A 17,565-nucleotide genomic window follows, 5' to 3' on the forward strand; every position below is an offset into this window, starting at 1 on the left:
ATTTTTGTATTTAATTATAAAACAATTATATAATTTATTCTCTAAAATATTCTCTTAAAATTTTCTTTATATTTGAATGTATATTTTTAGTGCATTACATTTCACAAGGGGCAAACTTGTCCTGGTGATAATACGAGTTGAACCCCAAAACTTTGAATCCGACAAAAAAAATAGAGGCATTTTTTAGTTGAGAGTGCACTGTAGCACATTGACCATCCGATATATTGGGAAACATCGCCCGATTTTTAGAGATTTCTTCCCAAATTTCGCCTGAATGATATTTCTCCACCAAGTATAATATTCATACCCTCTGACACACAATATTAAAATAATGGCTGCCTAAGAATGGTTTCTGCAAAGTTCGTGGGATGGATGAAGTTGATATTAAAATAACAAGTGGGTGCAGTTGATACATCATACATCCATTCGGTTATGCCTAATTCTCCTGGGCCAAATATTGGGATATTTTCTGCAGTATCTTTTCATTATAATTTGGTTGATGATTCCCACAATTATTTCTTTAATTCTAGCATGTAATACTAAATATAATCTCTTTTTACGTTAAAGGAAAGAATTCCAATTCTCTGATTTGATTTACCATGATATTATGATAGGGGTGGCGATTCGTGTCGGTGGGTTTTGTTAATTTTGCTTTATTCGCCTCTTATTAACTTTTGTTCCCTTTTTTCTTTCCTAATATTTCCTTTCTCCAATTTTTTTTCCCAAAGATTTCAGAAACCAAACAAGACTCATCGATAATGGAGGACAATTCAACTCGTAAAATTATTGGATTTGTGTTCCAAAGAAAGAAAAATCAAGATGCATTTTTAATCACCAGAAGAACAACGAAGGCAACTGCACCTAAAACCAAACCCTTGGAACAAGATGGTTTGACGAGCATCATGATCCATACTTGCGTCGATGTAGCAGATTCGGAGTTCTTCACCTGCATCATACCCACCAAAAGTTTATAATGCAGTATTCTATAATTACTAAACTCAGCACAAAAGAAAAGAAACTGTGTTGTATGAGCATGAGAAAAACCTGCTTCGATTTCACGGAGAGCTTTCAATCTTGCATTCACGTTATCTATCCATATGATATGTACATTCGGATCTGTAATAAAGAATCTGTTCAGTCAGTTCTTTTGGAGTATGGGAATGATATCTGTGGCTGGGGTGTATAAAAGAAAGTATCTGGATTACCCACCCATGAGAGATGGGTCTGGTTCTGCAAAGATAATAGTCATTTCATTTTGTTTCTCATTGCATGTGTAGTTCATAACGTGGATCCACTTCCAGAAGAGAGTTTAAAGTTAGAAATTCTGCAGCAACTGAATTTGTTCTAAAGGACCGGTTGGAGTCCTCTGGCTGATGCTCCAGACTATTTAGCAGAGGTTCTATGACTCGAAGGAAAGGCCAAAGCTATGTTTGGTTCATGGAAAATCTGTGGGAAAATGTAAGGAAAAGAAAAACTGAAGGAAATTAAAAATTAGGTTTAAAGTCAAAAAATTATTTTTATATACTTATTCAAACCCAACACTTATTTCTCTTCCTTATATAAAGATTAAATAATTTAAAAATATATAAATTTTAACTAATTTTAATTATATTTTATATTCTTTTCTATTTTCTATAGGAAAACCAAACATAAGAAAATCATTTTTTCTTGGCTCTTTTTTTCTTTTCTTAATACTTTTTGGAGCCAAACATAACGTAAGGGATGACGCCCTATACTATAGTAGGAGATTCCAAAATTCCGACTGGGGAATCAAAAGAAATTATACAGTGAGATGAAGTATCTAGATGCTTGAAACTGGAATCAAATGCATTATAGGCACCTTAGGAAAAAATTAACAAGCATGCACTAATTTAAGCAGTAGAATCAGAACTTACCACAGTCATGATTGTAGAAAGATGGAAGCATATAGACAGCATTGCCAACAGCAGCTTCAGTTTCTACAGAAGCTGCTGCTAATGAATGAAGATCTTCATATGACCCTCCAGCCAATTCAATGCGAAATGAATTAATACGAAACCGTGCCAGCACGTTAATGTACCATTGCTCGGTCAGAACTAGTGATGTCAAAGAAAGTGTTATTCTTGGAGAATGCTAGATACAGAACAAGTAGAATCAGGAAGAACTTGGATGAAAGAGAAGGATAAATAGGATACATGCCATGCATTCATCTCTGGCTTTTGCCTTCATGAAGGCACTCTGTAACAAGCTAAACCCCTCTCCCATCTGAAAACTTCAGAATATATTAATAGTGGCAAGAAAGAAAGACCAAACAAATGGAATTCAATAGCACCTCAAAATAAATAATTTCTTATTAAGGCATGAAAATCAATTTCCAAGTAAGCATTACATAAGTTTCTACTCTCTGAATCATGTTCTACCTTTAGTGAGTTAGAAGCAATAATAAAAGATTTTCAAGCTTCTCCCACTTACAGAAACCTCCAGAGGAATCAAAGTTTAATACTCTAAAAGCCAATTCTACATTTGCAATTTTTAGCATTCCATTTCGGACGAACTTCTTGAGTTCCTTACCTCTGAAATCATCTCAGATGATAAACTTGCAGGTTGAAGTATGTCAAGACAGTCTGCTGATGCCACTCCTGATACAACCATACAAGCCAAGCGCTTCACAAGAAGTGGGTATTTCAAACCTCGAGTTCTACAGAGGCAAAAAAATTTGAAGTATGGGATGTGCTCAGTTGTTTACAGACTAAATATTGTTAGATATATAAATAATAGAAATTATTACACCCCAGAAGTATTGGCTGTTAAGCCCACAACTGATGTAAAACAATTACTGAGATCCTCTCAACATGAAAGCATGATTGTTATAAATCTTTCACACAAGAATTCAAACTCTGTAATTGCATGCTATCAATAGACATTTGTGTTCTAGCTTTGTCCGTGTTTCTTGCTTTGAAAATGCTGAACCAGAATCTGATAATATGAATTGTAATTGCAGTATTTATCATATGCAAGGATAAGTTGAAGTATAAAGTTGTTTTCTTAGCCTATGTTTGGGTTCTAGAAAGTATTAAGGAAATGAAAAAAAATTTCTAGAAAATGATTTGCTTATATTTGGATATGATGGAAAAAGGAAACAAATACACACACACAGAGGCTACATTTGGATCTTAGTACTAAGGAAAGGAAAAAAATGGTAAAAAAAAATTATTTTGTTATGTTTAGATGTCATACAAAAATATGAGAAAAAATACTAAAAGGAAAAAATAAAGGAAAATGTTAAAAGATTTTTCTCAAATAAAGGTAAGGAAAGTTTAGAAAAAGTGTATTCTTCAACAATTTAATTTTCTTTCCCTCAACTTTTCCATAATATGCACATGGAAAATTTTATACAATTTTCGTACTTTTTTTTTCTTATATTTTTTCTCTCTATTTTCTTTCCCTCAAACTTTGTAGGAACCAAACACAGCCTAAGGAAAATGTTAAAGATTCTTCTCCCCATTTTCCTTAAGAAAAAGGTGAGAAAAGTTTGAGGAAAATGTATTTTCTCAGACAATTTGACTTTTTTTCCTCAACTTTTCCATATATAGTTAGACCAAAAAATTACAAATTCTCTTTATCTTTTTCTTTCCTTTTTTGATAGGCAAAAGAGGAACAGATTAAAGATCCAAAAAAAGGCTACACAGGAAGTATATTAGTGCACTCTGAAGCAAAGGTTTCGTTATAATTTTCCTCCATATTTTCTTTCGCTTAAACTTTCCAAAAAAAACAAACAAAGCCTTAGGCTCAATTGCATTTTAGAGAGTTTACAAAGAAGTACATGGAACAGATGATGAAGGGAAAAAATAAAAGGAAAGACAAAGCAAAGGAAGGCCTTTTTTACTACATGCTTTTTTTTCTATGTAAAAGAAGGAAAAATTATAAAATATATAAATTTTCAAATATTTTTCACCATATTTCATTTTTCTTCATATTTTCCACAGTAAACCAAAATTTTTCCCTTTTCCTAAAAATTTCCTTTATTCAGACAGAGGCTTCATGTTGCATAGTGGAGCGCTTATTTGGATCCAAACATGTGAATATACTTTTCATACAAATATCTAAATACTTCTTTCTAAATTCTTTTTTTTTTTTTATTGTCAGTGTAATTACTTTCATCATACATATTGCCACAAATCTCACTGTTTCTTGCCTTGAGAGCGACACCAACAACTATAAGCAAAAGAGATAACAGAAATTCATTACCTACAGTAGTCATCATAAGCTGACCAATCTGCTTTCCTCTCGACTGCGACAAAAACCTAAGGAAAAAAAAAAAGGAAAATTTTACAAATGACGGATAGCATAATTACACTTCTCAGTTTCTCAGGAGTCAAATTTCAAACATGTGGCGTGCATCTTATTTACCTTGGATTGTTCTTCGCATTCCTGGCTACAAAATCGAACATTGCAATCTTCAGAAGAGGTTACAGGTTTGAGTTTTCTGAGGCAAAAGTAACAGACGCTATGAATACTGGAGAGCGAAGGATGAGATACGAGAGGCTTCGCTGTGTGGATGAGATCTCCGCTTCCGATCCTCCGAGTCGCGAACACGCCTCGCCCTGCCATTTCGGTGATCGAGACTCGAATCGGAGGGGGTCCCGGTGACGCAAGTTTCTCATTCTCCGGCGGCGTGGGAGTGCTGTAGCAGAAGGGAAATCCCAAAAGCAGCTTCCTCTCGGAATGCCGCCTTTTCAGTTGCCATCCCCAACGGCTATATCGATACATTCCCCCTCTGTTTTTTCTGTGTCTTTCTGGGCTCGCATAACTCAGCTCATTTTTGTTCTAAAATTTTACTGGCCTTTTAACTACAAAATAAAAATATAAAATCTATTTATTTAAATTATATTTTTCTTATTCATACGGTAAATTTTCAGCTCCGCCACGAATCTCCAAATTCATCATTTATTAAAATCCTAGCTGGATTTAAAAAAATATTTTAATGCAAAACATTACACGATACATGTTACATATATTTCATAACATGTTGTTTAGCAAAATCATAACCAATAATATATATGTACATACACAACGGTCTCCCTATCAGGTCAAAGTCAACTTAAATCAACCTCGTAACCGCCCCACGATTATCACCGGTGCAGTGGCGATCTCCAATCAAGGTTCTCCTCGGGGTAATCTTTCTGTACTTCTTCAGGCGGGATGAAGCAATCCATGGACAACCCTGGGACGTTGAATGCCAGATCGTCAATGGTCCAGGTCTCCTCCATCCTCGTGATCGCGGGCCCCACCTTCAAATTGTCTCCGAACCGTGTGATGATGGCGCTTGATTGACCGCCGTGAGCGATCATCACGCCCTCGACCGTCCGATAGTCCTCGATCTTGGTGGCCATGGTGGTCTCCCAGTACGTGGGGCGGGACCCAGGTGATTGTATGCGCGTTAAATAGGAATCTTCTAGGTACACCAGCAGTCCACTCCGTTGACTGAAGTAGCCGAAGATCACGTGCTTGATCATCTCCGCTGTGTTGTCGCTGCGATCAGCGAGGTCCGTGTGATCGGCTGACAATTTCAAGACGAAGCAGTCGACGCCCATGATTCGCTTCTCCCCCATGTATTGGGCTGAGGAGAACACAGCTGATACCGCCAGTGGGTCCAATCCCTGTATTAAGAATGAATATTATGAAAAAATATGGTTGGAATATTCATGAATTCTGGTTTACATATTATGAATTACTCTTTTTATTTTATTTTTTTATAATAAGAAACAAATACTCATATTTTATATAAAATAATATGACGTGTTATTAAATTGACATTATTTATTAAGTTTATGTTTGATTTTTGAAAATTTTGAAAGGAATTAAAAGAATACATATATATAGATAGAAAAAGAAAAATAAAAATAATTTTTATAAACGTTTTTCTTTTTTTACGAAATTACTTTAAATAACAAAGACTGCAGCCCAATGGAATGACTCAAATTCATTTAAAAAATAAATAAAACTTATATATTGTCATCAAAACTTTATCAATTTCGTTCCAATTGAAAATTTTCACAAAGTCATACAAAACAAGCAAATTATAGTAAAATAATACGAATTTTTTTTTTATTAAAACTAATATTTATGGGTACTTTCTCAGTATTAATATTTTTTATAAAATAATATTTATTTTTTCACTTTGATGACATTATAATTCAAAAGCAAATGACGACGACATCTTCTCTATTTTTGAAAGTCGAGAGCCTAAATTGGCTGATTCCCAAAGTCAATGTTTTTATAGATACAATCTCAAATCACTCGCCCATTACCATTTCATTCAACTATTTTCAATTGCAAATATTTTTGAAATGACAACCGTCTAAGAAATCACAAAGAGAAAAAGTATAAGTAAAGAAATATATGAATAAATTTGATGTGAATTTCAAACATTTCATTATGCTTTACTATTTCTGACATTACAAATAAAAAGATTCCAAGACAAGTAATTATGGTAAGGCCATAGTCTTGGGAGGAACTACTGTTAAGTGGGACCATGACACAAAAGATGTGGACCGCCCAGGTGGGGAAAAAAGGTCTTAAATGTTTGTGAATTTCCAACAAAAGTAGGAGGAAGATTAGGAGGCGGATAAGAGCCCACATCACCCGGGGAAATAATACCAGGTATGTTGGGACTTTGGGAGGAAGAATGGTAGTAGGTACCCACTATTCTGAGGTTTAGATTGGATCTGAATTTATCATGCAACCAAACATCGATTAATTCTTATAAAGACAAGTGGACCAACCTTCATAATCCCATATGAAAATATATTTATTTATATCAAAATTATTTCTCCACTCCACTTGACACGATCACTTTAATCAAGATTTAGTATAATATCATTACTTAAAAATTAAATCTCAAATATTTCAATTTCAATGATGGTTTATTTTTGGAATATGATGAATATTAATCATTTTTTCTTTTTTTTATGAATAAGATGGAACAAAATAAATAAATTAGAATAAATGATATTTTTATATTCTGTGAGTGAGTAAGAGAGCACTGACCTGAAGAACTCGCCGGAGAGGGCGGACGCCGCCTTTGGCGGCGTGGGCGCCGATCCACGGCGTGTGGCGCCAAGCGACGTTACCATCACTACCAGCGACAACCTTGTGGCCACCCACCACCAGCTCGATCAGCCACTTATCAGGAACCATCTGCCACATCACAAAGCAACCCTTTTGCGAAACTCCGGTGGGTCCAACGGCGGTTGATGAGCCGCTCGACCCGAGCTCGTCCACCATCGCCATCCTCACTTTTCCCGTGGCGAACACATTCTTCACCTTGCCCTCCAGTTTCCGGCAACCGGTCGCCGCCGTGAAATGCTGTATTATGTACTCCGCCGACGACGAAACCTACCAACAATGCCACAACCCAAATCAAGAAAAAAGAAGATTTTCTCACCAAAAATGACGGATTTTCTCGGGAGAATTTTTAAAAAAAGAAAGATCAGGACTTACGTGGGTGTTGGGTTGGCCGGCATGGGGTGAGATAGGAAAAAGAGGACAACCCAGAACGCTTAAGAGGATCTTCAGATCAGATTTCTTGTTGAAGAGTAGAGAGAAGTGGCTCTTCAGCCAGTTTCTCCATGAACTTACTTTCTTGGAGCTGTTGTTGTTGTCTTCTTCCTCGTCATTTGTGGGTTCTTCTGATAGAGGCGCGAGTCGATTCATCTGAATCTTGATTCTTCTTTTTCTGAGAAAGAGAGAGATGAGAGCTCAGAAGCCGAAAGAATGGAAGGCTGCTTAAAAGTGAAAAGAGAAGAGTCGCTCCACTGGAGTTTTCTTTTTGTGCACGTGCTCGTCAGGTGCGTGTCGCTCAGTTGGCTTCCAATTCAATAAATTTATTTTTTATTCTTATAAAAAATACATTTTTGATTGCTAATTCCCTTCTTAAAAAGTAACTCAAGCACAATGTAAATCAATAAAATTAAATAAATTTCTCATTTTACATCCCATGTTGCCCTAAATCATACAATGCCAAATAGTTAGTAAATAAAAGTTCACGAGTCATTCTATAATTAAAAAATAATAATAATAATAATGAAAAATAAAATTAAATATCATTCTATAATTAAAGTGGGTGGTCACTTTATGTTAAATGAGCTTTAATTATATCCCATGGTGTTCATAAATTTGTGAAAACAAGCTTTAAAGACGAAAAAAATATCTAAAAAGTACCCTAATTTGGTATTCTTGAATGCCCATAATAAATTCAAATTATTTCATATTATATAGTATATTTAATTTGAGTGTTACATCATATAAATTTTTTTTATAAGATATAGATATTCATATAAAGAATATTAATGCAAAGAACCCAAGATTAATGCTATATTTGGTTCCTCAAAAGTTTGAAGGAAAATACGAGGAAATAAAATTGAAAAGAAAAGTAAAAGTAAAGAAAAAATGAAGAAAATATTGTTTCAATATAATTTTTTTAATAATTTTAATTATATTTGATTTTTTTTTTATTTTTCTTAACAAAATCAAACATGAAAAAATCATTTTTCTTATATTATGTTTGATTCTCGAAAATTTTGAGGGAAAATACACAAAATATATATATATATATATTTAACTCGTTTTAATTATATTTGACTTGTTTACGGGACAATAAAATATGAAAAAAAAAATTATTTTTTTTATATTTTTTTTCTTTTTTTAGTAATTTCCATGAATCAAATATAACCTAAATTTTTTATTATTTTCTTAGTATTTTCTAAGCATCAAACATAACCTAACTTTTTTATTTTCTTCTTAGTATTTCATAGGAACCAAACAAGGCTTAAATCTATTGCATTAGGGTTATTTTTGAGTTAATTCATTTTAACAAAATTTGCAAATAAAAATTAATATAAAGTAGCGCGTGGTGGGAAAATGTTAGGAGAGGATGGTAGAAACATGAGATAGGGTTGGAAGAGAGGGAGGGAGCTTATAAGGGAGGCAAAGGCAGGCAAGTTGTCTACATCTTTCCCCTTTTGTAATTATGGCATTTCTGGTAGTTTGGTACTAATATTTAGAATTCCTTTCTTTACTATTTTTTTTCTTTCTCTTCATCAATTCCATTTCTCTATAATTTCATGCCCTGTTGCTCTTGCTTTTGTAATGGTTGCATCATTAATGAGTAAGCCCTTTTACATTAACACCTTCATCCAATTATTCCCAGCCTCGTCACTTCCATCACCTTCCCCACATTCAATACGGGGATGATCCATTAAACCCAGTGTTTTTTTGGATATTTATTTTTTGGGCTCACGTAGACAAGTCCAATCGATCGTTTATTAAAAACACAAGTCTCTATAAAGTTGTAACGCTATGTATGGGACCGATACTTGTATAGTGTTAGAAGGTTAAAAATCTCGATAATTTGATAACAAATGAGTTGACGATCGAAACCCCGATGAATGTTGATTATAACCTTAACGGTTTTATGGTAACGAAATTTATTGTTGAGCAAGTTTCGACCCGCTGAAAGACTTAACAATTTGGGCACTATATCAAAAAGAAGTTCATCCGATCTAATCCGATATTTTTAAAATAAAGGGAATAAAAATATAAAGTAATAAAATGTAATTTTGTCTTTAAAAAAATCATATTTGGAAGTTTTTATTAGTTTTATTTACCATTTGAGCTTAAAAAGAAAAAAAAAAACTTACCAATGAAACAATTAAATTAGGATTTAGAGAACTTAGAAGGAAATTCCATGTTTTCTTATCAACATCAATTTATAAATGGTAAATGAGTTTCATCGTTATTAATGTATATATATCAACTAGTACCGTACGTGTCACCATTCCATTGGTTTTTAAATTAATATGTCCCACTCAAAGGAATCATTCGTTAAACCAGAGGTGTGGTTGTACGGATAAGTTATTGACTTTCGGGTGTCCGTTAGCTGGAAGTTATTGGATGGTTGGTGTGGGATCCTTTAAGGGGTGACCTACAAATAAATAATTACAACATTTATTGATTTCAAAATTCTGACAAGTGAATTATTTTTGTTAAATTCAAATAAAAAATTTTAAATTATTTTCCTGACAGTTCACACACAAATAATGCTGGCATGTAGAAAAGTAAAATAAGTGAAATTCAGGAGAGTAATTATTAAATATTTGTCAGACAATTTTTTTTAGCATAATTCATCCACACACAATACAATGTCTCCTACTTATTTTTCACTTTTTCAATTATTTATTATTTTAAAAAATCATTCATATTTTAAAATATTTTAAAAAATAACTATCACTTTGAAACAAACACTTTACGAGATCAAACAAATTTTTATATTATAATAAAAAATTAGATTTAATACCATTTATAATAATTTATATCAAATTATATAAATATTATCAATCTTAAATTTAAAGAGATCGTCACGACTTCAAAACACATTTATAAAGTTAAAAAAAATTTATACATATACAACATCAATAACTTTTTTCATGTATTCAAAAAAGTTATTAAATATTTGTTAGACAATTTTTTTTTTTAGCATAATTCATTAATATACAATACAATGTCTCCTACTTATTTTTCATTCATATTTTAAAATATTAATTATCACTTTAAAACGAACACTTTTTAGGATTAAACAAATTCTTATATTGTGATCGAGAATCGAGTTTGGTATCATTTATTGCTACTTGTATCAAATTATGTAGATATTATCAACTTCTTTAAATATAAATGGATCGTCACGACTTTAAAATACATTTACAAAATTAAAAAAAAATATATATATATAATGTCAATAGCTTTTTTCACGTATTCAATTTGAAACATCATAATTTGATTCCGATAAACTTACTAAGTTTGAAGGACTCCAAAAGCAATTAAAGTTTTTTGTTTGTAGTTTATATGTTATCGTGGGTAAAATGGTTATGGAAGCTACATGGTTGCTTTCCAGCTAAACATGCCCTGAGTGACATAAAACTGTAGAGAGCTATCCTTATCATGGATAACAGTAGTCCAATAAAGGAATATGGAAAATGACTAGACTTGGACCGTCCAAAAGAGAAAACGTGGGGCCTCTAATGTTGAATATGACATATCCTGTCTTTCGATGGACAAGCCCAAACAACCTCCCAAATATTTTGCCTTATTTCTCCCCCATGAGCTAAACAATTATGCCTTTTTCCATGTGCAATCCTTCATATTCGGTTAAGGTGCGTTTGCCTACTGAGGTTCGAGTTCTAAGAATGCGTTAATCGCCTAGCCTACCCTTGTTCCTTTTCCAAGTTCTGACCCTGGATTGTATGGTGACGGTCCTGGGCTTGACCTGGGCCTTTGTTTCAAGATTATAAAGAACGCAAATGCATGAATGATTGAAGGGCCCATCATTATACTCATTCGGCAACTATGTGGCTTCTTTGGGCCTACTATGACTCTAGAACAAGAGCCTGTTTGGGCTTTAGAGCCATTTTGAGGGGGAAATTATATATACATCCATCTAAACTTTATTTGTATGTAATTAGAGTTTACAATTAAGAAAAAATGAGTTGATGGATAAATAAATAAAAAGATGAGTTAAAGATGCTTTGATGTTTAAAAGTTTTTTCGTTTTTCAAAAAATTATGGGTTTATTTAATGATTATTTTCAAAAACAATTATAAAAATTTGTTTTTAAAAATAGTTTTTGAAAACCCTTCTCTCATATTTTATAGAATAAAAGTTTGTTTGAAAACCTGAAATTGTTTTTAACATATTTTAAATATGTTTTAAAAATAATTTTTATATCTAAAGCTATTTTTTTTAATCAATATACATGTTTATATATTTATATATTAAAAACAACTCTAAAAAAAATGAAAACAACTAAAATATGTTTTTTGAAAATATCTTGTTTTCTGTTATTGAAAACAAAAAACAAAAAATAATTTTCTAATTACCAAACATATTTTTCAAATTTTTTATTTAAAAAAAAAAACAGAAAATTTGTATAAAAAACAAATTCGAAACAGATGTTATAACTCTAACAGTTTACATGAAGTCTACTATTTTGGATTCAAAAACTATTTATTAACGTTGAAAAACGCATTTAAATAAAGCTTAAACGTATAAAAAATTAAAGTAAAAACTTCATTTTACTTCACAGTATTATACAATTAATAACGCTCTAAAGCTCTTTAAACATTAGAGGCTATACGAAACGAGGCCGAAATATTTTGAGAATTTGGGCCGGGCCTATGAATTGGGCCTAAACTTTTTGAACGATAAGAAAGCAAGAACTAGAGGACTGCATAGAATGGTCAATTATACTATATGGGCTGGAAATGATCCAACGCACTAAGTGGGCTAGATGAATGTATATCCAAGTTGATCTTCCATTGAACAATAATTCATATAAAATTAAAATTTAGTCCCGTTGTCCATTAAAAATTAAAATTATGGTATAGACAGTGACGCCAAAATCCCATTCATTAGCTAGTAATGTTAATTTACTATAGCCTAAAAAGTTTTTAGTGTTAATTCTGGTTTGGATCATGTAAAGTTTACAAGAAAATACGAGGAAAAGAAAACTAACATTATGTTTGGTTCTATAAAATATTAAGAAAATAAAAAAATGTTAAATAAATGATATCTTTTATATTTAGTTATATTACGACAAATATTATTAAAATTAGATCAAAACTTATATATTTTTAAATTATTTAATTTTTATATACAAAGGTTAAAATAAGTAAAATAAATTTGAAGGAGAATATAAAAACAATCTATTACCTTAAAATTTATTTTTATTTTCCTTCGCTTTTTTACCTTATACTTTTGCTCTCTATTTTATTTTTATTTTTTAGTTGTATTACGACAAATATTATTAAAATTAGACTAAAACTTATATATTTTTAAATTATTTAATTTTTATATACAAAGGTTAAAATAAGTAAAATAAATTTGAAGGAGAATATATTAATATCAACCAATATAATTAAATTGAACCTATTGATAGTAAATTTATTTAGTTATATTAGTCGATATTAATAGGTCATTTTTAGTTGATTTTAATTTTTTTTATTTAGTCAAAAAATAAAATACCACTTAATTAATTTCATCGTTACATGATTCAAACAAAGATCGTAAGTGTATATAGTGTGTAAAATACATTATATATAGAAAAATTTTGGATAGAAAGTGAAGTGGTGCCAAACCAACACTTGGACGGATATTTGAATAAATTGGGTGGGCGAGTGAGGTGCATATTTTGGTGCAAACTTAATGAAGGCAGAACAAATATCCCTTTCTTGTTGTTTGATATTATTACTTGTAGGGCATATTGCATGAAACAAGTTTGCCCGGGACCCCTATCCATTTTCTCTAAGGTCAACTTCTTCACAGCCTTCCCATGCACCAGTACCACAAAGGTTCCATACTTTCCATGATTTCATCAAGTAGATTCCCAATGGATAGAGAAGTAACAATTCACCTTCAACTTTAGAGGAGCTTTTAAGGGAACTCTAAAATTAAATATATTTTTATAATAATAAGAAAAAACATTATGGTTGAAAAATCAAATATAAAAAATTTTATTTTTTATTTTTAAAATTTACATATTCATATGTAATGTAAAAGATTTCAAAACATTCTTAATTTTTTTTTCAACTATTGCTTGAGAAACCCTAGAAAGATATCGAAAACACCTCAAAGTTATTTTAAAAAATATTATATTTTCAAGAGAATTCTAAAAATATATATGTTTTTAATGAATGTGTTTTCCAAATTAGAAAACAGCTTTTATTCTATAAAACAAAAAGTTGTTCTCCAATGGGGGTTGGGGGCATAATAAAATAGAAACTTTGTACTCCAAAAAAAATAAATTTAATTTTGAATTTTGAATTTTTTTTTTTTTTTACTATGCATACAACATCTTATTTATTTTTCATTATGATTAATTTTATTATAAATTTTCTAATAATATTAAATTTTTTGGTAATTTTGTATTTGACATTTTATTAAATAAAATTTTAAAATTGCCCGTTCTCTTTAATTATGGGTTTGAATTTTTTTAATTCAATAATATATAATTTAGAAACAAATTAAATAATTATATTAGATTTTGTGCTATTTAAAATTTTATTTTGCTAACAATATCATTCCTCACTACTTTTAATTGATTTTATACTTAGACTTTGTTTGGAAACAATTTTTTAAAATAGTTTTTTCTTCTTCTTTTTTTTTTTAAAAAAAAAAAACAAAACAAAAATAAACAACAACAACAATAACGAAGCAAAGCATTTCAAATAATATTTTTTTAATTATTTTTTTAGGGTTGTTTTTAAAAAATAATTATACAAATATGCATTATGATTAAAAATAAAACATTGTACGTGAAAGTTATTTTTTAAACATATTTAAAAACATAAAAATTAGGTTAAAAATATTTTAAAATTACAAACAAACTTTTCTTGTATGAAATTTTAAAGAACAATTTTCAAAAATTATTTTCAAAAACACTTTATAAATAGTCTTATTTATTTGAAAAATGATTAATTCCTTGAAAAAACAAGAATTATTGAAAATTTTATAGTTATATTTTTAGAACTTTTTTTTTTTTTATTCTTTTGAATTATTATGATTATTCATATTCCAACCTTATCCCCTTTGACCAAAATCTCTTACTCCACCTCTACTTTGATCAAAGTAGCACTTATGTGACTTAAAAAAAAAAAATCAATCATCTTCAAAGTCAATCAAGGAGGATCTTATTTGATTAGATAAGAGAATATACTAACCAGCACAAAAAGACACAACTAATTTTCTTGACAAGTAATTCATGCCATCATGCAGCTTGAAAGTTCCAACTTCCATGGTCCATGATTTCAAGTGCCCTTATTGAACCCTAGCCCTGATTCCCGTGAACCATACAATAGAAGACACTACGAAAGTAACCCATTTTCCAAGTTTCCAAACATCGCCCTTAACCTCTTTTCGCAACACATTGTCACGGATTTAGTATTTTTCTAATCTCGTGCAGCACTTAGACAAGTCAAGATACTTGATATTGCTAAGTCGGTTTTACTCCCAATGCTTAGCTTGTTAAGTTAAGATGCTCGTGACTTATAAGTTTTATAAGGCGTAGTAGGCGACTCTTAAAAAATGAAAACTCTATTGCTTTCAAATGAAGCTATACAGTGCTTGGAAGCTCACTTGCTTGGTGTCTTGGCCAAATGAGACCCTCACCTATTTATAGGCACCGATGGAGCTTTCTGGAACCTTGAAAGTTTCCTTACAAATAAAAAAGATTATAGAAAATTCTACACAACTCTATGTACAAGCCTATTTACAAGAGATCTCTATAATTATCTAGAAAGTCTTAAACTCCTCTCAGACCTTTCATCATAGTGTAGAGGTGTGTAAACTTCTCTAGACATCTCTATAACTTTCCACACTCTTCTCACTAATAGCTAAGTGTAGTATAGTCTCCAAAAGCCTCTTGGGCCCTAAATAAACTCATGGGGAGACTTTCTCATTTGAAGCATCATGTGATAACATGCTCCATGTCAAAGGCATTACCACAAGCTATGACCCTTTTTGCATTTTTGCTCTCGATTTTCTTTTCCATGCATTTTTTTTCTCAAAATTTCTTTGGTACCAAATATAGTCTAAGGGAGGGAAAGAAAACAAAAAATAGCAAGAAATAATAACTGATTAAGATTAACAAATAATTGATTTTTTTTTATTTAAGAAAAACATATTTTTACGTATTTATTTAAAAATAACATAAAATAAAAATCATTTAAAAATAATTGGAATTTCATGTATTTATCTATTAAAATTTAATTTTTATTTTGCAGTTTTTTTTAATGAGTGCGTGAAAAACTCTTTTTCCAGATATTTTTGCTTACATAAATAGTTTTCAAGTAACCATTGATGGAAAGTGAAGTGGTGCCAAACCGACTGGATAAATAATTGAATGAATCGAATGGACAGCTATGGCTGATGTTTTGGGGCAAAGTTGATGCACCAATTTCCCTTTCTTCTTGTTTGATATTATTACTTGTAGGGCATAGAGCCTGAAACATGTGTGGCTACTACAAAGTATCAAAAAAGTACACGCAAGAGAATGGAGGCCCACCGTCTACCTTCTCGAAGGTCGACTTCTCCACTGCACTCCCGTGCACCTCATAGATTTCATATTTCATACTCTCCATGATTTCCTCATGTAGACTTCCCATGGTTGGATAAAGCAACAATTAACCTTCAACTATCGTTTAGAGGAGCTTTCACAACATCTCCAAAAACAATTCTTAAAAATAATTATTAATTCTTTTATAGATTTTTTTTGTTGGTGCTTATGTGCAATCTAAAAGTGTTTTTTTTTTTTTTTCAAAAGTAAAGATTCAAAATTTTGAATTAATTTTTAAAAATAATATATTTCGAAGCAAATTTATATATATATATATATTTCCCAAAAATGTGTCTTCTAAATTAGAAAACAGATATTATTCTACAAAACAAAAATTGTTTTTAATCTTGCATTTCTATTTCAATGCAGTATAATGAATTTATTTTTATTTTTAATTGAATTATTTTTTATAGTAGTAATTTTGCTTCGCCTATTATCAAAATTAAGATATTAAGATTATTGACCTATGACTCTTATTTTAAAGATGTCTTTCATTAGGTGTAAATACAACTTCTAGAAAGGGGTTATCCTAAAAAATAATATCACCCTCATTTTTCTTAGTAAGGGCTTTCTTAAGTATGTACCGGCATCTCCATACTTATTTTCTTGCTAAGGTAGCACCTAGATAACTTAAACAAATTCATTCCTCTTTAAAAGTCAATCCAAGGAGGATCTTATTTGATTATATAAGATAATAACCAACACAAAAAGACAACTAATTTTCTTGACAAGTATGCGATGCCACCATGCAGCTCAAAATTTCCAACTTCCAAAGGTCCGTGATTTCAATTGCTCTTGTTGAACCGCAACTCCAAGTATCGTGAACAATGCAATAGAATAAGAGACCATGAGAGTGACCTGTTTTCCAAGCTTCCAAACATCACCCTTAACCTCTTTTCTCAGCACATGCTCCACGTCTCGTGAACAATGCAATAGAATAAGTTATTTTTTAAATATATTTAAAAACATAAAAATTAGGTTAAAAACATTTTAAAATTCCAACACAAACTTTTCTTGTATGAAATTTTAAAGAACAATTTTCAAAAATTATTTTCAAAAACACTTTATAAATAGTCTTATTTATTTGAAAAATGATTAATTCATTGAAAAAACAAGAATTATTGAAAATTTTATAGTTATATTTTTAGAACTTTTTTTTTTTAATTCTTTTGAATTATTATGAGTATTCATATTCCAACCTTATCCCCTTTGACCAAAATCTCTTACTCCACCTCTACTTTGATCAAAGTAGCACTTATGTGGCTTAAAAAAAAAATTCAATCATCTTCAAAGTCAATTAAGGAGGATCTTATTTGATTAGATAGGAGAATATACTAACCAACACAAAAAGACACAACTAATTTTCTTAACAAGTAATTCATGCCATCATGCAGCTTGAAAGTTCCAACTTCCATGGTCCA

At 30.8% G+C, this 17,565-nt stretch overlaps 2 protein-coding genes across 3 annotated transcripts; both read right to left on the bottom strand.

Annotated features, from left to right (window-relative positions):
• Positions 1 to 756: 756 nt before the first annotated feature.
• Positions 757 to 4,825, bottom strand: LOC100267482 (histone-lysine N-methyltransferase ATXR4). Of its 2 annotated transcripts, XR_009466467.1 has the most exons (8): positions 4,390 to 4,825; positions 4,228 to 4,283; positions 2,551 to 2,677; positions 2,175 to 2,244; positions 1,896 to 2,075; positions 1,210 to 1,446; positions 1,045 to 1,116; positions 928 to 946 (listed from the first exon to the last, which is right to left on the bottom strand). XR_009466467.1 is itself a non-coding variant. In XM_002276575.4 (7 exons), the coding sequence occupies exons 1-7, from the start codon at positions 4,747 to 4,749 to the stop codon at positions 828 to 830; spliced, it is 984 nt and encodes a 327-aa protein (XP_002276611.1). In that variant the 5' UTR covers positions 4,750 to 4,825; the 3' UTR covers positions 757 to 827. The 2 variants fall into 2 exon arrangements, 1 of the variants encoding a protein (XP_002276611.1); XM_002276575.4 differs by lacking the exon at positions 1,210 to 1,446 and having other exon boundaries at positions 757 to 946.
• An 83-nt stretch (positions 4,826 to 4,908) lies between these two features.
• LOC100267519 (uncharacterized) lies at positions 4,909 to 7,775 on the bottom strand. The gene is made up of 3 exons (XM_002281208.4): positions 7,483 to 7,775; positions 7,030 to 7,377; positions 4,909 to 5,639 (listed from the first exon to the last, which is right to left on the bottom strand). Exons 1-3 carry the CDS (start codon positions 7,693 to 7,695, stop codon positions 5,112 to 5,114), a joined length of 1,089 nt encoding a protein of 362 aa, XP_002281244.1. The 5' UTR covers positions 7,696 to 7,775; the 3' UTR covers positions 4,909 to 5,111.
• Between the last annotated feature and the right edge of the window lie 9,790 nt (positions 7,776 to 17,565).

The sequence above is a fragment of the Vitis vinifera genome, chromosome 8 (assembly GCF_030704535.1).
Source record: "Vitis vinifera cultivar Pinot Noir 40024 chromosome 8, ASM3070453v1".
Classification (NCBI taxonomy): domain Eukaryota; kingdom Viridiplantae; phylum Streptophyta; class Magnoliopsida; order Vitales; family Vitaceae; genus Vitis; species Vitis vinifera.